The 27,938-nt window shown below is 42.8% G+C and overlaps 1 protein-coding gene across 6 annotated transcripts in view; it reads right to left on the bottom strand.

The window, feature by feature from the left end:
- The window catches only part of UPF2 (UPF2 regulator of nonsense mediated mRNA decay), a 167,226-nt gene that overhangs the window by 103,063 nt on the left and 36,225 nt on the right, over nucleotides 1–27,938 (bottom strand). For 2 of the 6 annotated variants that reach the window (XM_008999925.5, XM_035306682.3), the window contains exons 1-3: nucleotides 21,137–21,266; nucleotides 13,402–13,781; nucleotides 7,034–7,813 (exon numbers count right to left, since the gene is read on the bottom strand). In XM_008999925.5, the coding sequence (XP_008998173.3) occupies nucleotides 7,034–7,813; nucleotides 13,402–13,763 (1,142 nt within the window). In that variant the 5' untranslated portion in view covers nucleotides 13,764–13,781; nucleotides 21,137–21,266. Of the gene's footprint in view, nucleotides 1–7,033; nucleotides 7,814–13,401; nucleotides 13,782–15,403; nucleotides 15,556–20,982; nucleotides 21,267–21,295; nucleotides 21,582–27,938 lie in introns of those variants that run through there. The other 4 variants (XM_035306678.3, XM_017974057.4, XM_035306680.3 and 1 more) reach the window with 4 other exon arrangements.

The raw sequence follows: 27,938 nt of genomic DNA, 5'->3' as shown, positions 1-27,938 counted from the left end.
TTAAAAACCAGAATTGGCCAGGCACAGTGGCTAAAGCCTGTAGTCCTAGCACTTTGGGAGGCCAAGGATGGTGAACTGCTTGAGCCCACAAGTTCAAGACCAACCTGGGCAGCATGGCAAAACTCCATCTCTATAAAATATACAAAAATTAGTTGGATGCAGTGTTGGGCACCTATAGTCCTAGCTACTCAGGAGGCTGAAGTGAGAGGTCACCTGAACCCAGGAGGGTGAGGCTGCCTTAAGACGTGACTGTGCCACTGTGCTGCAGCCCGGGTAACACAGTGAGAACCTATCTACATAAATAAATAAATCCAAGGATCATTTAGAAATTCTAATGAAATTAAAATGAAACATTTTTAAATGTAGGTACTAAAAATGTCAGGGTATTTTTTGTAACTTTATAAAACTCACAGGAAAAGGTTTTCAGTTTGCTTCTGAAAACCCTTATGATTTAGGCCAAGGCGGGCGGATCACCTGAGGTCGGGAGTTCAAGACTAGCCTGACCAACATGATGAAAACCCGTCTTAAAAAAGAAAAAACCCATATGAGGGAACTAAATATTACACAGCACATCTGAACAAGTATCTCTGCTTTACATCAAAGATGTGATCAAAATTTCCCATGTGAATTCCATGGGAATGTATCACTGAAAATATAACGAAAAGCAGCCGGAAAATATGATTTCATCACATATTTTAATTATTGCCTAAAAAACCCCAATTGCTACTAAAAATACAAAAATTAGCCAGGTGTGGTGGCAGGCACCTGTAATCCCAGCTACCTGGGAGACTGAGGCAGGAGAATAGCTTGAACCGGGAGGTAGAGGTTGCAGTGAACCAAGATCACGCCACTGCACTCCAGTCTGGGCCACAGAGCAAGACTCCATCAAAAACAAACAAACCAAAAAGAACAATTATTTTAGATTTTCTTTTGGTTTCATTTTAGAATTTGTTTATGGATGTCTCAACCTTGTAAAAAGACTCTAGAACATAGCAAAGCAAAACTGTACCCATTTAAATGGGTACTACTACTACAGCAAAGTCATTTAAACACAATTAGAATATCTAAGAGATAATTTTAGAGCTCTTACTACAGCTATAACACTATGTTTAAAGTACAGAGAAGTAACAAAATTGTGCTTAAATACTACCAATTAATTAAACAACCTACTTGCGAAGCAAGGCACAAATTACCTGGAATGAAAGTGAAAGTAAAAGCAATATCATTTCATTATTGGCTGATGTGTTTTTAAGATTCAATTATCAGTCAATACTGCCTCATGAATTTGCATTAATAAAAGAATGGGTATGGCACGGTGGCTCACACCTGCAATCCTAGCACTTTGGGAGGCCGAGGTGGGTGGATCACCTGAGGTCAAGAGTTCAAGACCAGCCTGGTCATCAGGGTGAAACCCCATGTTTATAAAAATAAATAAATAAATGGGAAGAAGAAAACAATGTTTGCATTCTACTTAAATGTTTTTTACCAAACTTTGTCAACTCATTGCTGCTAGTCTCAGCCTGCAATCATGAAGGTACTAAGAGTCACAGGTGCTAAAGAGAAACTTGATAACACCTCGTCAATTAGGGAGATAAAAAGGAATAAATACACTTCAAGATTACTCAAACAAGAATTGTGGCCTATAACCTGAATTCATAATTTCACTATACTGAAAAAAACAAATTCTGTAACATAATTGAGTTATATTCAATAAAAATTAAATTGGCCCGGTGCAGTGGCTCACACCTACAATACCAGCACTTTGGGAGGCTGAGGCAGGTGGATCACGAGGTCAGGAGTTCGAGACTGGCCTGTCCAACATGGTAAAAACACATCTCTACTGAAAAAAAAAAAAAAAAATTAGCCAGGCATGGTGGCGGGCACCTGTAGTCCCAGCTACTCAGGAGGCTGAGGCAGGAGAAATACTTGAACCTGGGAGGCAGAGGTTGCAGTAAGCCGAGATTGTGTCACTGCACTCCAGCCTGGTGACAGAGCAAGAGTCCATCTCGAAAAAAAATAGGTAACTGTAAGTTACTTAAAAAAGAAATCACCCTACCTTTTACTAGATTGTTTAAAATTGAGGATGGGCACAGTGGCTCACATCTGTAATCCCAGCACTTTGGGAGGCCGAGGAGGGTAGATCACTTGAGGTCAGGAGTTCAAGACCAGCCAGGCCAACATGGTGAAACCCCGCCTCTACTAAAAATACAAAAAAATTAGCCAGACACATTAGAGACTCATGCATGTAATCCCAGCACTGTTGTAGGCCAAGGCAGGCAGGTGGCTTGAGCTCAGGAGTTTGAGACCAGCCTGGGCAACATGGAGAAATCCTGTCTCCACCAAAAATACAATCAATCAGGTAAGTGTGGTGCTGGGTGCCTAGGGTTCCAGCTACTTGAGAGGCTGATGTGGGAGGATTGCTTGAGCCAGGAGGTGAAGACTGCAGTGAGCACTCTAGCCCGCCATTGCACTCCAGCCTGGGTGACAAAGTGAGACCTTGTCTCAAAAAACAAAATAATAAAAGATATAGAATAAAAGGCTTAAAGAAATTTAAATAAGTAGGAGTCTTAAATATCAGCTAGCTTAGTTTTCTAGTTTTACCATGCCTCAGAGAAACCTTACTGGAAGAACTATTGCCCATGATTTAGTCCTATGATGTAGAAAAACGTCAAAGCACCTACTGGATGAGAGTGGCAGTGGGCCACACTTGTAAATCCAGAAGTTTGGGAAGCCATGGCAGGAGGATTGTTTGAGCCCAGGAGTTTGAGGCCAGCCTGGACAACAGTGTAAGGCCACATCTCTATTTTCACAAAAATTCTTTTCAAGGTTGGAGTGGAGGCCAGACACAGTGGCTCACACATATAATCCCAGCACTCTGGGAGGCCAAAGCAGGCGGATCATCTGAGGCCACGAGTTCGAGACTAGCCTGGGCAACATGCCAAAACCGTGTCTCTACTTAAAAATACAAAAATTAGCCAGGCATGGTGCCACGTGCCTGTAGTCCTAGCAACTCAGGAGGCTGAAGTGACAGAACTGCTTGAACCCCAGAAGCGGAGGTTGCAGCAAGCCAAGATTGCACCACTGTAGTCCAGCCTGGGCAACAAAGTGAAATCCTATCTCAAAAATTCAATCAATTAAGTAAAGGTGGGGTGGGACCAAGCACAGTGGTTCACAACACCTATAATCCCAACAATTTGGGAGGTCAAGGCAGGAGGACCGCTTGACCCCAGAAGTTTAAGATCAGCCTAAGCAATATAGGGAGATTCCCCTCTCTATAAAAAAAAAATTTAAAAATTAACAAGGCATGGTGGCATGTGCCTGTAGTCCCAGCTCCTTGGGAGTCTGAGGTAGGAGGATCCCTTAAGCCACAGGAGGTCAAGGCAATGCTGAGCCATGATCACGCAACTGCACTCTAGCCCAGGTAACAGAGTGAGACCCTGTCACAAAAAAAATTAAAAAGAAAAAAATACAGCTCCTGGATAACATCTGAGAGGGAGAAAATGATCATTTTAGGCAGAACACCACAATGAACCCTTTTAGAAGGCAGGAAACTATCATTAGGCCAAGTAGGGATTCTGCCCTAATCCATTCCTGATGTCTTTTTTTTTTTTGCTCAGTCAGGTATCTGTATTTTCACTATAGTGGCTGTTCAAGTTGAAGCTATCCTTAGGCATGATTTATTAAGCCACATGTCAATTATTTTCTATACGGTAATTAAGATTCTCACATCCTCAAATCATTACATCTAAATGGGCAGTCTCCCATGATAAAAAGGCTGTGATGGCCAGACACAGTGGTTCACGCCTGTAATCCTGGCACTTTAGGGAGGCCGAGGCTGGCAGATCACCTGAGGTGAGGAGTTTGAGACCAGCCTGGCCCACATGGTGAAACCCCACCTCTACTAAAAATGCAGAAAGTAGCTGGTTGTGGCGGCGCATGCCTGTAATCCCAGCTACTCGGGAGGCTGGGGCAGGAGAATCACTTGAACCGAGGAGGCAGACGTTGCAGTGAGCCAAGATGGTGCCACTGCATTTCAGCCTGGGAGACTGAACAAGACTCTATATATATAAAAAAAAGGCTGTGACAATGCTAAAGTCAGTTTACACTACGTAAGTAAACTTCTCTAATAACTACAGATGAATAGTTCTGTATCAAATGGATAAAAGTTTCTAGGGAAAGGCCACAAAGCTATATTCTTAACATTACATCCTTTTCAAATTTTTATAAATGACTTGAATAATAAAATAGAAGAGCTGCTTATCAAAGCTGAATGTGACCAGAGGATAACTACTATTCGGTTTTATTTTGATACAGGGTCTCTCTCTGTTGCCCAAGCTAGAGTGCAGGGGCACGATCATGGCTTACTGCAGTCTAAACTTCCCAGGCTCAAGTGATCCTCCCATCTCAAGTAGCTGAAACTACAGGCGCACACCACCACACCCAGCTAATTTTTATATTTTTTGTAGCAATGGGGCTTCACCATGTTGACCAGGCTAGTCTCAAATTCCTGGGCTTAAGTGATCATTCTGCCTTAGCCTCCCAAAGTTCTAGCATTATAGGCATCAGCCACCATGCCCAGCCTGTACTATTAATAATACACATGTAATAAAATCCAAAGTTTTTATAAGGCTAAAATAATATACCAAAAACATCTAAATAAAGTTTACAGAGATAAGCAACTACACATTTAAGCTTTAAAAATCGTATTTCACTAGTTCAAAGTGAAGAAGAACTGGCTTGCCAGCAGTTCATATGAGAAATAAAGCGTTAGTGCTAATAAGCTTAACCAAAAACAAAAGAATGACAAGGTAGCTATAAAAACTAAGGCAATTTTAGGTCACAGATAGAAAAGAATGCATACAAAACAAGTATCCTAAGAACAGTGAAGCGTCCAGAAATCAAGAAGCAAACTGAAAGAACTGGAGGTATTTAACATGGAGAAGAGAAAAGGGAAGCATCGTGGCAGTCTGTGAATATCTGAGATACTGTCATGGGAATAAAAGACACATATGTCCTGTACCAGTGTTCCTCAAACCATCTGTGGTAAACGGCCAACTTTCCTTCCCCAACCATTGGACCCTTTTGTAAAAATATAGTAGGAATACCATGGCCCCTGAAAATTCTATAATAATTTCTAAATGCTTACTCTAAGTTTCTGTGTTTAATTAATTATGAAGAGGTAAAAAGTTCATGGATCTCCTACTTTGAGTACATTTACTCCATCCATACGAGAAAAAAGAATCAAATCAAAGGGAATAATTTTGTGAGCAGTTAAATTTCCACTTGATATAACAAACAATTCCTAGCCCGTAAGTATTTCCATCACTGAAATGGCTCGGAGAGAACTGAGCTCCTCTGGGAAGTATTCAGAGGAAAAATAATCTTATCTGTTAAATAGTCTATAAATGTATTCCTACATTGGAAAGGTGAATGGATTGGATTAAAACATTGGAGAAAAGGCCGGGAGCTGTGGCTCACACCTTTAATCCTAGCACTTTGGGAGGCTGAGGTGGGTGGATCACCTGAGGTCAGGAGTTCAAGACCAGCCTGGCCATCATGGTGAAACCCCACCTTAAAAAAAAAAAAAAATTGGAGAATCTCTCTACTCTCCAAGATTCTGAGTCCAATCAAAAGCAAATACATACACACTCCCTCAAAGTAGCCAAGAACTAATCAATCATCAGATACTTACAAATCAGTTATGATGTATTAAGTAGAATGTATGAACAAAAGACTACGAAATTGACAAAGCATATGGAAATCATGAATAAGAAGCCCTAAGTGAGAAGTATGAATAAAGGACCACCATAATCCTTTGTAGCCCATTACTGATGGTACAAATACATTCTGAGGTTGCCTCTTCAAAGTTTAAACAGGTCCTCACAAATCAAAACATAAAACAAGGGTAATAAGCCTTTTTCTTTGTCCTAAGAAGTATTGATAACACCACTGCCATCTTAAATTCTCACCTCCGAGTGACCTTCAGTCACAAAGATTTAACCATGTAGCCTCTACCTTGACCCTGTCCTAACTGTGCTACTGGCCAACACTATTCCTGTAGAGTCTTCTGGTTAAGTCAATCAGCTTCTAGTGGTAACTACTTATACCACTCCTCCCCTAACACAGACTTCGGAAATAAGAAAAAGATACCCTCCTGTTCAAATTTCTGATCAGCAGTAATTTCAGATTCTAAACCATGCAATTTAAATAGCTGTAGAAATACTAAAATAGTTTAATACTCAGCCACATGCTATGGCTATCACACTTTTCTACACTCCCTCAGTTCTCCTCCAAATCTATCCTCTATAAAAGCTGACCTAATGCCCACAAACTACATCTACTTCTAGGTTCTTGTTGCTCCTCAGGTATAAATACTACACAATAATCTACAATACCTTTTAACAATCAAAACTGGCTCCAAAGTCAGGTCTTTTCACCAATTACCAGAGGCAAAGTATATTACTCCTTTAGAATTTTTTGCCCACAGGAAGAAGACTCCAACAAATACATTTTATAGTTGCATTTAAGAAATTTTTTCACAGCTAATTTTGTGCTTTACTTTCCAAAATTCTAATCTGATATACCCCTGGTAATTAATGATTCATTTTCTGAAAAAGAGCAACAATGACATTAATAACTTAAAATACAAAACAATAAAAGTAAACCTGTTATGGAAAGAATATTAAAGCACACAGAAAAATATTAGCAGGTAAGTTTAAGTGACAGAAAAGGAAAATCTACCCCTCAATTACTAAGGCGTGTTTAAAATCACTGGAAGAAAACACATACACAAAGCAAAAATCACCATCTACTTGCCAGATTTCTTTTAAAATGAAAAACAAAATCTATTGTAGACTCACTTTAAAACATGAGTACTCAAGACTGTTCTACTTTGAAATTTTCCTGGAATGGTAAGAAATCACCTGTAAAGAGCCCTTTTCCATAAGTTCTTTCAGTGGCATGAAGACTTTAAAGATTTTTAAGTATGAGCTCCAAAATAAATTCTCAACTCTGAGAAACATTTGAAAATCACCTGTTTTGTCTCTCAGTATTCTGGAGCTCCCTGTGGTCCCTTTTCAGGTGTTTGGTCAAAGACGTAAAGTACTCTTTTAAAAGATTCTGGAAAGGCTGTTGTTTCTCTGGACTAATTATCTCACTAGGAGGAAAACTCAAATTAAACTTCTCTGCAGCACTCTTTACTTTCCTTGGTACAAGTCCAGCAATATCATCTCCACAGTGTCGACAGAAACTAATCACTACAGAGACATGAGTGTGGGACTCCCGATCAGCATTAATAATATTTTTTAGCTGTTCATAGATTAAGGAAAGACCTTCCTTGTCAGTGAAAATCCCAACTATTGTCAATTCTGCAATAAAACGCAAATCAGTTCTTAACTTGGTAATGTTAGGTGTTTTCTCCTCTTTCCTTGCTTCAAAATGTTTTTTCCAGACCTGAAGAAGAGATGGGGCAAAGTCAGCATAACGCTGGTGAAAGAGAGAGCAGAGGTGTACAGCACAGTTCACATCAGAGATTTTCAGCTTTGCTTCCACAATAGAAGCTACAGCTTCTGCAATGTATTTGCTTAAATTTAGGCCATTAAAATCATGGGACAAGGAGTCTCTCTGTTGTTCTGTAATAGTTTTTAGCTTCTTGACAAAAGCAGTATTTTTCTTCAAACTTGAGTCAAGGCGGCTAAAGAAATTTTCCTCTGGTCGGTTGTCAGGAGCATTTTGGTTTTTGCTACGAAGTTCCTTTCTTAAATGATGGCGTTCCCAAGCTTCCTGATGAAGCTGAACAGATTCTTCTTTTTCTCTATATAAAAACAAAACAAATAAATAAAATACTCTATATATTTTGAAGCATCATACACAAATAGCCTAAGAGAAAAGCCAATGAAAAAAATTATCTAAATATAAGAATCTACAAGATTCAAAAGACCTTTCACTACTTTTAAAGACATTTTACTGGACGGGCACAGGGGCTCATGCCTGTAATCCCAGCATTCTGAGAGGCCAAAACAGACAGATCACCTGAGGTCAGGAGTTCAAGACCAGCCTAGCCAACATGGTGAAACCCATCTCTACTAAAAATACAAAAAAATTAGCCAGGCATGATGGCACATACCCGTAGTCCCAGCTACTCAGGAGGCTGAGGCACAATGAACCAAAAAAAAAAAAAAAAAAACAATTGTCCACAAAGAATAAAGAATTAACACTGTAAGAACAGGAGTGCGCTCCCAGCACTTTGGGAGACTGAGGTGGGTGGGGTCAGGAGTTCAACAGCAGCCTGGCCAACACCATGAAACCCGTCTCTCCTAAAAAATACAAAAATAAGCCAGCTGTGGTGGCAGGCGCCTATAATCCCAGCTACTTGGAAGGCTGAGGCAGAAGAATCACTTGAGCCCAGGCAGCAGAGGTTGCCATGAGCCGAGATCACACCACTACACTCCAGCCTAGGCAACGGAGCAAGACTTAGTCTCAAAAAAAAAAAAGAATTAGCACTATAAAAAAATGCATTAAAAATGTTTTGAGGCCAGACGCGGTGGCTCACACCTGTAATCCTAACACTTTGGGAGGTCAAGGTGGCCAGATCACTTGAGATCAGGGGTTTGAGACCAGCCTGGCCAACATGTTGAAACCCCATCTCTAGTAAAAATACAAAAATTAGCCAGGCATGGTGGCGCACGCCTGTAGTCCCAGCTACCCAGGAGGCTGAGGCAGGAGAATCACTGGAACCTGGGAGGCAGGGTCTGCAGTGAGCCGAGATCATACCACTGCACTCTAGCCTGAGCAACAGAGTGAAACTCCGTCTCAAAAAAAAAAAAGGTTTGAAATATTAGTCTTTTCTTTTAATTTTTTAAATTTGAGACAGGGTCTCACTCTGTTGCCCAGGCTGGAGTACAGTGGTGTGATCTCTGCAACCTCTTGTCTCCCAGGTTCAAGCAATTCTCCCACCTCAGCCTTCCGAACAGCTGGGATTACAGGTGCATCACCACACTTGGCTAACTTTATATTTTTAGTAGAGACAGGGTTTTACCGTGTTGGTCAGGCTGGTCTTGAACTTCTGACCTCAGATTATCCACCTTCCTCGGCCTCCCAAAATGCTGGAATTACAGACATGAGCCACTGTACCCGACCTAGATATAGTTTTTCCATACTCAGCACATTAACTAAGCCTTTAACAAAGTACCTCCCTAGGTTTGGGCTCTTTAAAATTCAAGTGATTTAGAAAATTTAGAAAGGCAGCGGAAGACAACTATCATATAAGAAACCTTTAAGAAAAAGCTAGTAGACTCAGTTTATCCTGAAAAGAATAACTAAAAACAAATATACCCCTTTTCCACTAAAACGATTAGAACAAGTTTCAATTGCAGAAGTAATAAAATAGGCAGGCATGAGGGGTGACAAACAACCTGATTTTGAAGTTTTTGAGATAACAAAATATATAACTTAAATCTCCACTTTGGGAAGCTGAGGTGGGAGGATCACTTGAGCCCAGGAGTTGAGACCAGCCTGGGCAACATAGTGAGACCCGATCTCTACAAAAAATTTAAAAAATTAGCTGGACATGGTGACACGTGCCTGTAGTCCCAGTTACCTGGGAGGCTAAGACAGGAGGATCGCTTGAGCCCGAGAGGGTGAAGCTGCAGTGAATCATGATCACACCACAGCTCTCCAGCCTGGGCAACAGAGTGAGACCCTGTCCCAAAAAATTACAGACATGTATATAAATCTCCAAAAAAAAAGTATTTTCTGAAATAATCACCCCTGAGTTACAATATAATTATGATTTTTCCACTAAAAGCTATAATATGTTAACAGAAAGGTGGCCTCCATCACTGAGAACATGAACAGCTGAGTATCTTGAAGTTTTCCAGCAACACACAAACACCAAATGAGCAGTGAAAGTAATTATAAGAAAGTACGTATATGGGTGGGCGCGGTGGCTCAAGCCTGTAATCCCAGCACTTTGGGAGGCCGAGGCGGGTGGATCACGAGGTCAACAGATCAAGACCATCCTGGTCAACATGGTGAAACCCCGTCTCTACTAAAAATACAAAAAATTAGCTGGGCATGGTGGCGCGTGCCTGTAATCCCAGCTACTCAGGAGGCTGAGGCAGGAGAATTGCCTGAACCCAGGAGGCGGAGGTTGCGGTGAGCCGAGATTGCGTCATTGCACTCCAGCCTGGGTAACAAGAGCGAAACTCCGTCTCAAAAAAAAAAAAGAAAGTACGTATATACATTAAACAACTCAGTTTTCACCTGCACTGAAAAAACTTTAAGATATATAATGAAGTTTTTATGGGTAAAATGCTATGATGCTTTAAAATACTCCAGGGGGATGTATGCTAGGTAGATGGGGGACTAGTTCACTATACTATTCTATTTTTGCATTTATCTGTAATTTTCCCAGGAGCTCAGGAGTTCAAAATCAGCTTGGGAAACATAGCGAAACCCCGTCTCTACAAAAAAATACAAAAATTAGCCAGGTGTGGCGGTGTGCATCTATAGTTCCAGCTACTTCCCAGGCTGAGACAGGAGGATCAGTTGACCCAGGAAGCAGAGATTACCATGAGCCAAGACCAGCCCACTGTACTCTAGCCTGGCGGACAGGGCAAGACCCTGTCTCAAAAAAGAAAGAAAAGAAAAGAATCTCTCAAGAATCATCGTTCTGAATATTCTAAAACTAGGCACTACTATAGCCTTGCAGACCTAAGGCTCCTGTTGCTTATTAAAAGTAGAGGTCCTGGCCAGCGGTGGTGGCACGAGCCTATAATGCCAGCTACTCAGGAGGCAAAGATAGGAGGAATCACTCGAGTCCATGAGTTGGAGTCTGCAGGGTGTTATGATGGAACCTGAGAGTAGCCATTGCACTCTAGCCTGGGTAACAACACATCAACGCCCCCGCCCCCCTCCAAAAAGAGGAAGAAAGAAGAAGTCCTAAAGAACTCTGAGAAGAAAGGTGGATGTTTTAGAGACCTATATAAAATCGTGTTTGCCAAAAGCTTTTTAAATTACATATTTGGCCATACACACTGGTGTGTGTATATAGTCCCAACTACTAAGGAGGCTGTAGTGGGAGGATCACTTGAGCTCAGCAATTACAGACTAGATTACACAAAACAGTAAGACACCGTTTCCAAAAAACAATTTTTTTAGGACAGCCATGGTGGCTCACACCTGTAATCCCAACACTGTTGGAGGTTGAGGCAGGAGGACTGCTTGAGTCCAAGAGTTTAAGACCAGCCGGGGCAATATAGTGAAACTCTATCTACAAAAAGTACAAAAATAACCAAGTTTGGTGGCATGCACCTGTAGTTCCCGCTACCCAGGAGGATGAGGTGGGAAGATGGCTTGAGCCCAGGAGGTCAAGGCTGCAGTGAGCTGGCATCACACCACTGCACTCCAGCCTGGCTAGAGTTTGCTGAGCTCTTTTTATGTACCAGGCACTGTATAAAATATATTAGCAAATATCCTTAAGAGAGTCCCAATGAAGTTAAATTTTATGAGCCTCATTTTATAGAATAAAATGAAGCTTAAAAAGAGTAAGCTGCCCTCTTAAAAAATTCTTTTATTAAAAAAAATTTATATACTTATTCTTTCTTTTTTCTTCATAGAGACAGGGTCTTGCTATGTTTTCCAGGCTGGTCTCAAACTCCTCGGGTCAACCAATCCTCCTGCCTCAGCCTCCCAACATGCTGGGATTACAGGCATGAACCACCATGCCTGGCCTAGTAAGTTTTATATTCAGAGAGAACTCATGCTACTCAACTATAGTCACTTCTGACACATCTCTATAAGAACTACATTTGCCACTAGTCTATTATTTACTTGCATAGATTTATAAGGTTAAAAATAGATTTAAATAAAGATAAGAATGGGAGGCATTGTGGAATTGTGCTTAATGAACAGTCAAGAGTTTTAAAGTCAGGCCATCCTAGCTTTAAATCCCAGCAGCTCTACTATTTGCTGTGACCTTACGCAGCTTACCCTCCTTAAGCTTCATTTTCTTAATCTGTAAAATGAGAACCATAAAACTTACTTCATTGGGACTGTCTTAAGGATAGATGCTAATGTATTCTATATAACGCCTGATATATAAGAACTCAAGAAACAGCAGCCACCTGAAGGTTTTCAACTTTAAAAAATGGAGTATTAGCCTACCATGAAAAGAAGTTTTATTTTTCTGAGACACAGTCTTGTTCTGTCGCCCAGGCAGGAGTACAGTGCCCACAATCGTGGCTCACTGCAACCTCTACCTTTTGGGTTCAAGCGAATTCTCCTGTCTCAGCCTCCTGAGTAACTGGGATTACAGGTGTATAGGTGTGCACGACTATGCCCCACTAATTTCACATGAAAAAAAATTTTTTCTAAATAAACAGCCAGCCGCAGTGGCTCATGCCTGTAATCCCAACATTTTGGGAGGCTGAGGCAGGAGGATCACCTGAGGTCAGGAGTTCGAGACCAGCCTGGCCAACATGGTGAAACACCATCTCTACAAACACAAAAATTAGCTGGGCATGATGGCGAGTGTCTGTAATCCCAGCTACTCAGGAGGCTAAGGTGGGAGAATCGCTTGAACCAAGGAAGCAGAGGTTGCAGTGAGCTGAGATAGCGCCATTGCACTCCACCCTGGGCTACTAAGCAAGACTCCATCTCTAAATAAATAAATAAATAAAATAAACCAGATTACCCAAGACCTCAAATGGTACTCATTAAAGATTGGTGTTATTATTTAATTTTAATGATTAAAGCACTTTAAGCATGCCTATAGTCAGTGAAACTAATGAAACAAGTAAATTAAGATACTCCCAATTCTTCTTTTTTTAAAAAAATTTTTAGTAGAAATGGGGTTTCACCATGTTAGCCAGAATGGTTGTGATCTCCTGACCTCGTGATCTGCCCACCCACCCGCCTCAGCCTCCCAAAGTGCTGAGATTACAGGCGTGAGCCACCACACCCGGCCCAATACTCCCAATTCTTTTTTTTTTTTTTTTGAGGCGGAGTTTTGCTCTTGTTACCCAGGCTGGAGTGCAATGGCGCGATCTCGGCTCACCGCAACCTCCGCCTCCTGGGTTCAGGCAATTCTCCTGCCTCAGCCTCCTGAGTAGCTGGGGTTACAGGCACGCGCCACCACGCCCAGCTAATTTTTTGTATTTTTAGTAGAGACGGGGTTTCACCATGTTGACCATGATGGTCTCGATCTGTTGACCTCGTGATCCACCCGCCTCGGCTTCCCAAAGTGCTGGGATTACAGGCGTGAGCCACCGCGCCCGGCCGATACTCCCAATTCTTAAAGAGCTGCACCAGGGCACTATATTTCAAATAAGGTTTTTTTTCCCCAAAAATATTCCAATCTTCCCATTCCCTCACATCAGTAACTATAATCAACTGCCTTACTTCATCTGAGCAGCTGCTGCTTCTTCTTGCTGACGTTTGGCCTGTTCTTCTTGCTTCTTTCTCTCTTCTTCTTGATGTTTCTTTTTCTCTTCTTCTTTTTTCTTTGATTCTTCCTCTGCCTTTACCTTTTCTTCTTCCTTTTTCTTGCGTTCCTTGTCTTCCTTTTTTCTCTTATCATCTTCCAGTCTCTTCTTCTTGTCTTCAGGGGCCTTGCTGACCTCCTTCTTGGCAGTGAGCTTAATGTCGTCTTTTGGCTTCTCCTTGCTGCTCACTGGCCGCCTTTCACTGCAGTCTTTTTCCTTGTTATTTGGTAAATAGTCTTTTTCTTCCATACTTGCTGGCTTTTTACGCTCAGCTGGCATTATGTGACCCAGGACAATCTGTAAGAGAAAAAGAATGTCAGCACCATAGATGCAGTGACTTTTTTTAAATGATAAGACACTATTTTTTAAACAGAACATATTAATGCAGCTTGGCAATTTTAAAAGAGTAAATAAAGGCATGTAAAATGAATATTATTTCTGTGATAACATTAAGTTATTGGTCATACTCCACATCCTATCATTATTAGTTATGCCCATGTCTAAGTACTTGTTTTTCACTTTTTTTTAAACAGAGTTTCGCTCTTGTAACCCAGGCTGGAGTGCAATGGCACAATCTCGGCTCACTGCAACCTCCACCTCCCGGGTTCAACTGATTCTCCTACCTCGGCCTCCTGAGAAGCTGAGATTACAGGCCTGAGCCACCACGCCCGGTTAATTTTGTATTTTTAGTAGAGACCTGGTTTCTCCATGTTGGTTAGGCTGGTCTCAAACTCCTGACCTCAGGTGATCCGCCCGCCTCAGCTTCCCAAAGTAATGGGATTACAGGCGTGAGCCACCACACCCAGCCGTTCTTTACTTTTTATAAGGAAAAATCTAAGCTGAAACAAAAGTAGAGAATATAATATATGGAATCTCCATGTACCCATCACTCAGATTCAGCTACTATCAACTCCAAAACAATATGTCATTTAATTGTAAATACTGCAGAATGTATCTGTGAACATTTTGAGTCAGCTTTAACCCTAGCATCTGACAACCATGACAGATGGTGGTTCACTATTTCATACAATATTCAATGTCAATATTTCAGCTGAGAAAGAAAACATAAACAAGCCCTTGTTTCCTGTAAGTCAACGGACAAAACAGAAGAGCAGACTCTCAAATCGCACTTCATTGCTCTAACCTTATCATCAAACGTTCGGATGCAAAAACAGTAAACTATCTCAAATTACACTGGACTTTTAACCTCTTCATCTGGATTAGTCAAATTGATTTATAAATTCATGTGAACATAAAATCCTTATGTTCTGTGCTATGTCTGCCAATACAGAGTAGCTATCGCCCAGGGTTTCTAAAGTTCAGCACCACTGACAGTTTGGGCAGCATGATTCTTTGGTTTTAGAGGGAAGGGGCCACCATGTGCACTTAGGAGCTTTAGCAGTGTCCCTGCCTGCTATGCAGGGCAGGCAAGTAGCTTCTCCTCATTTTGACAATCAAATATAACTCCAGACATTGCTAAATATCCTTTGGGGACAAAATCATCACCCAAAATCTACGGCACTAGTCATACATGGTTACCTAAATGGAAATTAATTAAAATTAAATAAAACTTGAAATTCTGTTCTTCAGTCAGTATCTGTATTTCAAGTGCTCAATTCCACGTGACTAAATGGCTACCATATGTAGCAGGGCAGACACAGAACACTTCCACAGAAAGTTCTACTGGACAGCACTGGCCCACAGTACAGGCTTATTTATAGTTAACTGAAAGTAACTGTGGAACAAAAAACTGTATTTTGGAGGAAAATTCTGGATTTTTCTTTTCTAAAAATATATTTCTCTACTCAGAACTAGCTGTCTAATTTCTTTTATGCACAGTGCTTCATGTTTTAACTCCAAAATTATGTAAGAGTTGTATATAAGAAAATCAAAATTCTATTTCATAAGTAGAAAATTACCTAAACTTCTCCGTTTTTTGTTTTCTCTTTAAGACAGTGTCTCGGCCGGGCACAGTGGCTCACGCTTGTAATCCTAGCACTTTGGGAGGCTGAGGCGGGCAGATCACCTGAGGTCAGCAGTTCGAGACCAACCTGGCCAACATGGTGAAATCCTGTCTCAAAAAAATAAATGAATAAAAAGTTAAAAAAAAAAGACAGCATCTCACTTTGTCACCCAGGCTGGAGCACATTGGCACAATCACAACTCACTGAAGTCTCGATCTCCTGGGCTCAAGTGACCCACCTGCCTCAGCCCACCAAGTAGCTGGGACTGCAGGCAGTCAACACCACATCCAGGTAACTGTTGGGTTTTTAGTAGAGATGGATTACCTCATGTTCATCATGCTGGTCTCCAGCTCCTAAGCTCAAGTGATTGATCCACCCACCTGGGCCTCCGACAGTGCTGGGGTTACAGGTGTGAGCCATTGTGTTGGCCCTTCGTTTTTTCGTTTTTCTTTTTTTTTGGAGTCTGGTCTGTCGCCCAGGCTGGAGTGCAGTGGTGCGATCTTGGCCCACACTACAACCTCCACCTCCCAGGTTTAAGCAATCCTCCCACCTTAGCCTCCCAAGTAGTTGGAATTATAATATAAGCATGTGCCACCACACTCAGCTGATTTTTGTATTTTTAGTGAAGATGGGGTTTTCCCCTATTGGTCAGGCTACTTGAACTCCTGACCTCCAGTGATCCACCTGCCTTGGCCTCCCAAACTGCTGGGATTACAAGCATGAGCCACCATGCCCGGCTGGCCTTCAGTTTTTTATTAAAAGCTATAGTATACTTAAATATTTTCAAATATAAGTTTGAAATTACAGCACTTAAAACTAGGTTACCAAAAAAAAAGCATTTGCAATATCAATATTTTTTAAATACAAAAAGACTTTGCTTCAGTACTCTAATAAAATGTTAGTATCACAGAAAAGAACCTAGGCCAATAGAAACACTAATTTTTGCAGGTACATGCCACAGCCTGTATCTTCTCAAAACTACCTTTTCCTTCTATTTTTTCTTTCACCCTCTCATTGCTCTCCACTCCCTTGTTCTATGCATGTATTTTGACAATGATTCCTAAAAGCTTTAGTTAACCCCACTGGTGAAACTCAGAACCAAAAAAAAGGCTCCTGGTCCTATTTTAAAAATGGTCAGCCAGGTGCAGTGGCTCACGCCTGTAATCCTAGCACTTAGGGAGGCTGAGGTGAGTGGATCACCTGAGGTCTGGAGTTCAAGAGCAGCCTGGCCAAGATGGTGAAACCCCATCTCTACTAAAAATACAAAAAATTAGCCAGGCATGGTAGCAGGCGCCTGTAATTCCAGATACTTGGGAGGCTGAGGCAGGAGAATTGCTTGAACCCAGGGGTTGGAGGTTGCAGTGAGCCGATATTGCGCCACTGCACTCCAGCCTGGGCAACAAGAGCGAAACTCCATCTTGGGGGAAAAAAATCGTCATTAGGGGCCGGGCACTGTGGCTCATGCCTGTAATCCCAACACTTTGGGAGACCGAGGTGAGCGGATCACCTGAAGTCAGATCGAGACCTACCTGGCAACATAGTAAAACCCCATCTCTACTAAAAATACAAAAATTAGCTGGGCGTGGTAGCACCGCCTGTAATCCCAGCTACTGGGGAGGCTAAGGCAGAATTGCTTGAACCCAGAAAGCAGAGGTTGCAGTGAGCCGCGATTGTGCCACTGTACTCCAGCTTGGGTGACAGTGAGAACATCACACATACTCTAACCTTTAAAATATGAAAAAGCATCATAACTACGCCAAGAAAACACTAACATTTATATTATCTATTTTTTAAATTTTAAAACACTGTTAATTAAAAATAGAGACAAGGTCGGTATGTTGCCCTGGCTGGTCTCACACTCCTGGGCTCAAGGGGTCCTCCCACCTCAGCCTTCCAAAGTGCTAGGATTACAAATACAAACCACCACACCTGGCCAACATTTATATTATCTAAGAGTATAGTTATCGATTCTTGACATTTTCAATTAAATATCCAACTTTAATATGAAAATATCATGCCCTTAAGGCAAGTAAACTTTCAAAGAGATTTTAATACTAATACCTACTACTCATGGTACCATACTAAACATTTTACATACATTATCTCATTTAATACTAAAATCTTTATGAGGTGGGTTTTATTTTCCCTGTTTTATCAATGAGTAAACTGAGACCTGACCAAGTAACTTGACCAAGGACTCCACAGCTGGTGACAGAACTGGAATCTGAACCCATTCTCTGAACCAAAGAATCCTGAGAGTACCAAATTGTGAGATGGAAGATTTGTTCATAAATACTGACTAAGACAAACCATAGAATTAGGAATCTCAAGAGTAGAAGGAATCCTTCATAATGGTTAAGCAGTTCTTACATAATGTTTTTAACTTTTAGCAGACTCTGGCTGAAAGATATGGGGACAAGTTAATATCTAAGGTAGTAACACAATCTGATTAAGGGATATTAATCTTTATGTGAAAAAAAATGTACATAGATTTCCCATTTTGTGATGTGAAGCATCAACAAGTGACATTTCAGCATCACAGGAAACTACCAAAAAATGGCATCAGAACTTAAAATTTATGTCTCTTTTTTTTTTTTTGAGATGGAGTTTCACTCTTGTTGCCCAGGCTAGAGTGCAATGGCACAATCTCGGCTCACTACAACCTCCACTTCCCGGTTCAAGCAATTCTTCTGCCTCAGCCTCCTGAGTACCTGGGATTATGGGCATGCGCCACAATGCTCGGCTAATTTTGTATTTTCAGTGGAGAGAGGGTTTCTCCATGTTGGTCTCGAACTCCCGACCACCTGCCTCAGTGTCCTGAAGTGCTGGGATTACAGGCATAAGCCACTGAGCCCAGCCTGTCTCATTTCTAAAGATAAAATAAAATCTTAAGTTCTTCTAAGAAAACATTAAGAAATTCACATGGTATCTGACAAACTGACAAAGATCATAATTTATTAGTTCAACAAAGTCCCAAACTTTTACGACTCTTTAATAAGATTCATCTGTTCATTACATTTTGAGTATTTAATACGTGAAATAAAGCTACAGTAGGCATTCATCAAGAATTAGACTCGGGGCCAGACACGGTGGCTCATGTCTGTAATCCTAGTACTTTGGGAGGCTGAGGTGGATGGATCATGAGGTCAGGAGATTGAGACCATCCTGGCCAAGGTGGTGAAACCCCATCTCTAGTAAGAGTACTTAATTAGCTGGAAGCTCGTGTCGCAGCTACTGGGGAAGCTGAGGCAGGAGAATCATTGAACCTGAGAGGCAGAGTTGCAATGAGCTGAGATAACACCACTGCACTCCAGCCTGGGGGCAGAACGAGACTCTATCTCAAAAAAAAAAAGACTCTACCCTAGAGCATAATAAAACATTCTCTATAAAACCCTTAAGTCCTGATACTGGTAACTTCTTTCAATCACTTAATCCTTACATTACAAGCATGCACTCAAAGTATACTTGAAACTAAATTTCCATAAACAACAAAATAAGACAAAAATCTAAGTTCATGTAGAGACAGCAATGCAACTTGTGAGAACAACAAGCATAGGCTTGGAAGTCAGAAAGATGTTAAGTCTGCATCCCAACTCTGCAGCCTGGTGGCTATGGAAATCAGGCAACTTCACTCAGAGGAGTCCATTTATCCATAAGATGGATAGATTGCTATCTATCTTGAAGAATTCTTAAAATACTAGCATAGTAACTAGCATGAGGGAGGCATTAATAAATATTCTGTCACAAAGAACACTGAGAAATTCAGCATACAATGAAAGATTTGTAAAGTCAGATAAAGACTATTAGATTTTATCTAATTCTATCCCCAGTTTTGACATTGCAAGGACAGCAGCAGAGTCACCTACCCAGGATTACACAGTGAGTTTTGTGTCTGGACCAAGACTCACTACCCAGTGTTCTTTTTCACTACGTACACTAAAACGAACAAAATATACAAACTATGATTCACCTCAAGACACGTTTTTTATATCAACTTAAAAAACTGAGCATTAAGTGGTATTTAATAAAATGCTAAAATTCTTTTTTTTTTTTTTTAACTGAGTCTTACTCTGTTTAAACTTTAACAGTCAAACTTTTCATCTAAAGTGTTTCCAAAAGATTTTCAGGTCAAAACTAGAATTCTAAACAGATCCGTTCTCAAGATAATAAGGAGAAATACAGAAGCAGTTGCTAATTAAAAAATAATAAGAAGAAAAGTCGTGATCGGTTCAGTGGAATCCGATTAGCTGTTACCAATTAGTTTGTTGAATACAATTATATTATATTCAGACTACCCTTAAAAGGGAGCCATGCTTCCTTTCTAGCTCCCCAAATAGTGTCCTGGCACTTGGACTGTATATTTTATTTGGTATTCTAAATATATTCTGAACTTCCAAAAGAAAGTAAAACTAATTTACTAGCAAAAGTACCAATGGAGTGTACTGGGGGAGAGGGTTTGGAAACGGGGTGTTTCCCTTTTAAAGACATTCCCCTGCGAAGTACCATATGGATTATGTATGAAATCCCAATCGGAGTGCTCCGAAAAAACTCCAGAGTGAGAGAATGTTGTTTCACCTTTCAGTTCTCCTATTCAAAATGTTCTAAGGACAGAACAGCACAAGAACACTATCTCCCAGTTTTTGACTTTATTTTTTAAAGAACATCCTTAGTATAAAGGACTCGTTAAGAATTGTTAGAAATTTTACCAGCTCCCAAATATGGAGTCTGACAATGTTAAGAACACCTATGAACTACCGCAAATGAGATAAAGCGTCAGCGAAGGTTTCACTTTGGTCTGATGCATCACTTCGTGTCGTTTAAGTCCTCTAAGAAGAGCAAGAGAGCTGAAGGTCCCATCACCCCAGCGTGTACCCCAGCTGGCTTTGCTCTGCCAACCTGGGACCAAATATCCTGTGATCACCTCCTTAGTCCAACAGTCCTAGCAAGAAGAGAGTGCCGGGAGCCTTGAAGGGCTGAAGGCAAAGAGAAGAATCAACCAGCTCGTGTGATTCAAAGGAAATCACCCAAACAGCCTATGCCCACCATCCATCCCCAGATACACCCAAACCCCTTCCCCTACACACACCTCTCCTACAAACCCGGCTCTGGTGGTGCAGGAACGGCGACACCCACCACACTTCCCCGCCACAACTCCCCTTCCCACGGGTATCCACGGTCACCTTCGCGGACCATGGCTGCCCCAACCCCAACTTCTCGCCCCACACTCCCTAGCCACCGAAGCCTCCCCGGCCGGTCTCCTCACTCCGCATCCTCCCACACAAGCGCCCTCCCCACTTCCTCGCCCTCGCTTCGCTCCCGGCTCTCGAGGAGCTACCCCCGACCTCCCCTCGCTCTCCTCCACGCCCCCGAACACCTTCGCCCCTCCACCACGGGCTCCCCGCCTCCAGCCCCAAGGCCCGGCCGAGGCTTGTGGGGCAGGCACCTCCTCCACCGCCCCCCACGCCTGGCCCGGCCTGGGGGCTCCCGCGTTGATGGGAGCTTCGGACAGAGAGAGTCTGAGAACGACGCCGGACCCGCGGTCCCTCCACTGCTCGCCGCCCCCGGAGAGCTGGAGTGCGGAGTCGCCTCTGGAGTCCCCCAGGGAGTAGGAGTCTAGGCCGGTGCCCCCCAGCCCCGTTTCCTCCCGATCGTTGGAGCCGAGGGGAAGGAGGATTCCCCGGGACTCACCTCGAGCCTGTTGTCAACATTAGCCCCGGGTTTCCCAGCACCAACTCCAGCGCTCGGGCTCTCCCCTCCCCTCCCCCCACGTATCTCGCAGCCGAGGGCCCGCCTTCCCTCAGCTCCCCCTCCTCCCTCCGCCCGCCGGCCCTCCCGCCCTCCACTCACCAGCGCGGCCGGGCTGCGAGTGGGGGCGGGGCGGAGGGAGGCGAGAGGGAAAAGGCGGTCCACGCGACTGCCCGATTAGAAACAGTCTGGGTTGCCCTTCCAGCAGCATGCCGATGCCCTCAGCTTGACTCTGGGGTGGTGGGTCCGCGGCAAAGGCTCATAGAGGTGCTACCCACTTAATGACCCATCCAAATTCCCCACTCGATGAGAAGTGCGAATTTTTCAGACAGGCAATGTGTAGGGCGGCCGATACCAGCACCTCAAGCCAGGGCCCCAGCGGAGGGGTGGAGTGTTCCTAGGACCAGAGGCAGGAAGTGGATTGGTCGCCAGGAAAGGGAAAGCGCCTGAATTGGAGCTGCGCAGGCGCAGGCACTTTGTGGGGCGCGCGGGGAGGGGGTGCGCGAATGGGGCGGGGCGGAGCTCAGGGAAGGCAAGGAAGGGCGGTAGATACTAGGAGGGTTACGGAGCGCCATTAAGGACAAGCTTGGCCACGTGATTTTCATGGGAGTTTTCTGATGCGGATGTAAGGAAGAGGTCTAAGAAGAGAAAGTTTGATTGGACTAATTCTCGGGGGTTGAAGATTTAGAAGATTGGAAACTGGAGAAACTAGAGAATATGGCTGGTTTGGAAGGTGGGAGTCACTTAGGAATGGGTCTAGTTTTTATAGTGCCCTGAAAGACATCGAAACTCCCGCGGGGGAATTTCCAGAAGCAGTTCTAGGTGTTCGACTTAAAAGCCACCCCGGGCGAAGAAGAATCAACGCTTTTTCCATACAGTTCTTAGAAAGTACTCGGTTCTAGCAAGCAAAATTTTAAAATTACAGTGGAAAGACCTCCCTGAGTTATCAAATGAAATCACCCATTTAAAAAAAAATGGCTAGCGTCCACGTTTCTTCTGAATGCGAACCCAGGCCAACCTTTAAAAATGGGTGTCAGCAAAAATAAAGCAAAAAATAATAATAAAAATTTAAAAATGGGTATCAGTTTACACTGCTTATTTCCTCCCGAATTGCTGAAATGATGCATCTTGAAACAGTGCTAGGTCCTGCCAACGTGATCTGAGTAGGTGGCTCTGTCTGGTCCGGAGCCAGGGGAGCTGGTCTTGACGTTTGCTTGACATGCATGGCCCCAGCTGGTGTCCAAGCCCACATAATGAGCTACTACCAACCGCAAATACCTAAGGGAAGTCCAGATTGCCTATTATTCAACCTTTGTCCACTTGCCTCTATTTACTGTTTGCTTTCCCATTTATTTACTCTTAGCATGCAAATTATCCTCTCATGTTGTGTTGCTGCTTCCGGTAACTTTTTTTTTTAAACTCTGTATTTTGGGCCGGCCGTGGTGGCTCACACCTGTAATCCAAACACTTTGGAGGCCAAGGCGGGCAGATCACCTGAGGTCGGGAGTTGAAGACCAGCCTGACCGACATGGTGAAATCCCGTCTTTTAAAAAAAAAACAACCCTTATTTTTATACACTACACATAGGTCAATCATTTAAAGGGTAGTAAAAGAGAAAGATGAATACTGCTATTTTGCACCATTGATAAACAATTATGAGAAGTGCCCGCCAAACACCATATTGGTGATAGCCACCCACACTTCTCTTCAAGGTTTCCTTTTCTCATTTTGTCTGATTAAGAAGCTTTACCTCACTAACGCCTTTGCCCTAGCCTGCCTGCACCCAGTTGAAAAAAAAATTAAAAAGTAAAAGAAGCTTTACCTGTGGTCAAGCGCGGTGGCTCACGCCTGTAATCTCAGCACTTTGGGAGACTGAGGCTGGATCAACTGAGGTAAGGGGTTCGAGACCAGGCTGGCAAACATGGTGAAACCCCGTCTCTACTAAAAATACAAAAGTAGCCGAGCAAGGTGGCGATCGCCTGTAATCCTAGCTACTCAGGAAGCTGAGTCTGGAGAATCCCTTAGAACCTGGCAGGCAGAGGTTGCAGTGAGCCGAGATCACGCCCCTGCACTCCAGCCTGGGCAACAGAGCGAGACTCTGTCTCAAAAAAAAGCTTTACCTCTCTGTTAATAAATATAATAAATCCTTCTCATCCTAAATCAAGTCAAGCTTTGCCTTTAATCAGGTGTTAAAAGGAAATCACTTAAAATCAAAAAAGAGGAGGAGAGCCTTTTTGTTGAGCATTTGCTATTTTACATTTGCAATTTTAGTTAATGACAATTCCCATTTTATAAAAATTGAGGCACAGATTAATTTATTCAGTATCACAAAACCGCTAAGTATACTATCTTCTATGCTACTCAAATCTAACTCCAAAAATCCAAGTTATTTTTGCTATGGCTCTATGCAGACTTTTACATAAACTGAAAATGCTGCCTATCATTTTATTTCAAAATCTCAAGCTAACCACCAAAAGCCTGATGTGGGGATATCCCTGTAATCTCTAGAAAAAACACATCACTCTGAAGAGGCCATCATTTTTGCATTCTGATAATTGAAACTTCGACTGGGCGTAGGGACTCACCTCTGTAATCCCAGCACTTTGGGAGGCCAAGGCAGGCAGATCACCTGAGGTTAGGAGTTTGAGACCAGCCGGACCAACATGTAGAAACCCTGTCTCTACTAAAAATATAAAGTTAGCTGAGCATGATGGTGCATGCCTGTAATCCCAGCTACTCAGGAGGCTGAGACAGGAGAATCACTTCAATCTGAGAGGCTGAGGCTGGAGTGAGATCATGCCATTGCACTCCAGCCTGGGCAACAAAATCAAAATTCTGTCTCTAAATAAATAAATAAATAAAAATTATTCAAACTTCATGATTTTCTGAAAATACATTCTCAAAATGAATTTTTGAGAAAAGTCTCAAAAATGTTCATTGTTCTTTTTGCCTGCTCCGATTGACAGAACTGTTCTATATGGGGAAAAAAGAGAATTAAACTATTTAGTTTTTATTTAGAACTACATGATACTACTCTCTACTTAAAATCTAGCTAGTGGCAGCTTCACAGAAGAAAGCAAAGGCGAGGCAAAGAGATTACAGTTACAGAGCAAAACAAATCCTGAGTTTAAGGAAAAGAAATAGGTATCATAATGAGGCCAACCAGCATTAACGACAGCCTCTGCCCCCGACCTCAGAGAACTGGGAGTGTGCTAGTCCATGAGGAAATCCAAGGTTGATCTTTTAGAAGCCGCTGTTTAACTAATTTAGCCTAGTTTAAGCTGCTTTTTTTGTTTTTTTGAGACGGAGTTTTGCTCTTGTTGTCCAGGCTGAAGAGCAATGGTGCGACCCGCCTCCCATGTTCAGACAGTTCTCCCAGCTCAGCCTCCCGAGTAGCTGGGATTACAGGCGCGCCACCAAGCCTGGCTAATTTTTGTATTTTTAGTAGAGACAGGGTTTCTCCATGTTGGTCAGGCTGCTCTCGAAATCCCAACCTCAGGTGATCCGCCTGCCTTGGCCTCCCAAAGTGCTGGGATTGCAGGTATGAGCCACTAAGCTACTTAAAAAAAAAAAAATACCCTCCTTGGGCCAGGCGGATGGGTCACACCTGTAATCCCAGCACTTTGGGAGGCTCAGGAGGGCGGATCACAAAGTCAGGAGTTCAAGGCCAGCCCAACTAACATGATGAAACCCTGTCTAGTAAAAATAGAAAAATTAGCCGGGCATGGTGGCACGCACCTGTAATTCCAGCTACTCAGGAGGCTGAGGCAGGAGAATTACTGGAACCCGGAAGGCAGAGATTGCAGTGAGCGAAGATTGCACCATTGCACTCCAGCCTGGATGACAGAGCGAGACTACATCTCAAAAAAAAAAAAAAAAACCTACCTCTTTATCCCTCTGGTGTGGTGGAATTTTTTCAGCATTTCCTCTGCTTACCAGTTTCCAAAAGTAAATGTGTTGAGATGTGTCCCTTCAATATGAAATATAAGCATTGAGGGTACATTTAAACAAATATAAATAGGAAACATAATAGCACTTATTACCAAATCATGTTGGAATTTCTTGTGGAACTGTAAGATGAAAATCAGTTTACAAACACTGGCTTCTGTGAATTCCACCAAAATAGAACACAAGCAATGTGAGATTAACCTGCTTTATTTTTCAAGCTTTTAATATGGCTAGTCAAAAAAGTAAGTTAATATTGGTGGGGGCACCATGGCTGACACCTATAATCCAAGCACTTTGGAAGGCCAAAGCAGCCGGATCATTTGAGGTCAGGAGCTCGAGCCCAGCCTGGCCAACATGGTGAAACCCTGCCTCTACTAGAATACAAAAATCAGCCGGGCATGGTGGCCCGTGCCTGTACTCCCAGCTACTCGGGAGGCTGAGGCAGAAGAATCACTTGAACTCAGGAGGCAAAGGTTGCAGTGAGGTGAGATGGTGACACTGCTCTCCAGCCTGGACAAACAGAGTGAGACTCCCTCTCAAAAAAAAAAAAAAAAAAATAGGTAAATCAAATAATAAGACTTATAAAGTGCTTAGAACAGCACTTGGAAAGTAGTGAAAGTCCGGTGAACGAGATTATAATCTAATGCAAGAGGTAGATCTTAAATAAACAAACAAAATTTGCCATGGTTAGAGTAACTGCACAAAGGAAAAATACAGGGTAATGTAAGGCAGAGTGACTGGAGAGAGGGAAGAGGGTGGCTGCTTTAGAGTAGTCAGGAAAAGCCTCTTGAATGATGTAAAATTTAAGTTAAACCCTGGAGAATTGGAAGTTCCTAGTTATGAAACTGAAGATGTCAAATAGGCACTTGGAACACAGGGGAGAACTCCAGCCTAGAGATGAAATTTTGAGCGTCATCAGTACAGACAGTATTTAAAGCCATACAGAGTCATCAGTCAGTACAGATGGTATTTAAACACTGGATGGGTTCAGGACAGGCACAGTGGCTCCTGCCTGTAACCCCAACACTTTGGGAGGCCAAGGCAGGAAGATCACTTGAGGTCAGGAGTTTGAAACCAGCATGGCCAACATGGCAAAACCCCATCTCTACTAAAAATACAAAAATTAGCTGGGCATAGTGGCACACACCTGTAGTCCCCACTACTCCAGAGGCTGAAGCAGGAGAATCACATGAACCCAGGAAGCAGAGGTTGCAGTGAGCTGAAATGGCACCACTGCACTCCAGCCTGGGTGACTAGAGCGAGACTCTGCCTCAAAAAGAATTGATGGGATCACCCAAGAAAATGCAGCAGGAGAAAAAGGTCCAGGACTCAACCCTGAGAAACTTCCACATACAGAGGTGAAATCTCTAAAAAAGGAAATGGAGTGAAGAAAGGGAAAACCAGGAGAGGGTGGCATCTGAAAGCCAAGAAACGAGAATGCTTCAAGAAGGGAAAAGTGGGAAGCTGTCTTCAGTGTTACTGAGACAGCAAAGAATATGAGAACAGAGATGTGCTTGTTGCATTAACAATGTAGGAGCCGCCTGTAATCCCAGCACGTTGGGAGGCCGAGGCGGGTGGATCACGAGGTCAGGAGTTCAAGACCAGCCTGCCAAGATGGTGAAACCGCATCTCTGCCAAAAATGCAAAAAATTAGTTAAGTGTGGTGGCAGGCCCCTGTAATCCCAGCTATGAGGAGGCTGAAATTGAGAATTGCTTGAACCTGGCAGGCAGAGGTTGAAGTGAGCCAAGATGGCGCTGCTGCACTCCAGCCTGGGTAACAGAGCAAGACTCCATATCAGAAAAAAAAAATGTAGGAGCCGGTACATACCTTGCAGATGCAGGTCCGTGAAGTAGAGGGGACAGATTGGAATGGTTGAACACTAATTTGGAGATGGAAAAAGTAGAGACATATTTGAGAAATTGTGTTTGTTAAGAACAGCAGAAAAATATAACCATAGGAGAACGTGAGATCAGGGAGGAATCTGGTTTTGCACCTTTTACTTTTGTATATTTTTTGTATTTTTACATGACAGATAAAGAGAAGTGTTTTGTTTTTGTTTTTTTAGACTGAATCTTGCGCTGTTGCCCAGGCTGGAGTGCAGTGGCATGACATGATCTTGCCTCACTGTAACCTCTGCCTCTCGGATTCAAGCAATTCTTCTGCCTCAGCCTCCCTGAGTAGCTGGGATTACAGGTGACCACCACCACTCCCAGCTAATTTTTTGTATTCTTAGTGGAGACAAGGTTTCACCATGTTGGCCAGGCTGGTCTTGAACATCTGACCTCAGGTGATCCACCCACTTCTGCCTCCCAAAGTGCTGGGATTACAGGCGTGAGCCACCGCACCTGGCCTACACATGCCTGTTTCTCCAGAAGAGATGGAAAGTTAGGTTTAATCAGGGTTGGGCTTGTTTTTCTTGTTGTTTTGTTCTTTTTTTTTTTTTTTTTTAAATTTTTGTTCTTTTGTGCTTTTTTCAGATGAAGTCTCACTCTGTCGCCCAGGCTGGAGTGCAGTGTTGCAATTTCTGCTCACTTGCAACCTCTGCCTCCCCGGTTCAAGTGATTCTCCTGCCTCAGACTTCTGAGTAGCTGGGATTACAGGCACGCCCAGCTAATTTTTGTATTTTTGGTAGAGACAGGATTTCACCATATTGGGCAGGCTGGTCTCAAACTCCTGACCTTGTAATCCCCCTGCCTCGGCCTCCCAAAGTGCTGTGGTTACAGATGTCAGCCACCACACCCAGCTTTAGTAATGACAGACAAAGGGAAGTGTAAGGGAGTTGAAGGTATTTGCAAA

The sequence above is a fragment of the Callithrix jacchus genome, chromosome 7 (genome assembly GCF_049354715.1).
Source record: "Callithrix jacchus isolate 240 chromosome 7, calJac240_pri, whole genome shotgun sequence".
In the NCBI taxonomy this organism is placed as follows: domain Eukaryota; kingdom Metazoa; phylum Chordata; class Mammalia; order Primates; family Cebidae; genus Callithrix; species Callithrix jacchus.
This window is presented reverse-complemented; position numbering and strand designations above follow the sequence as displayed.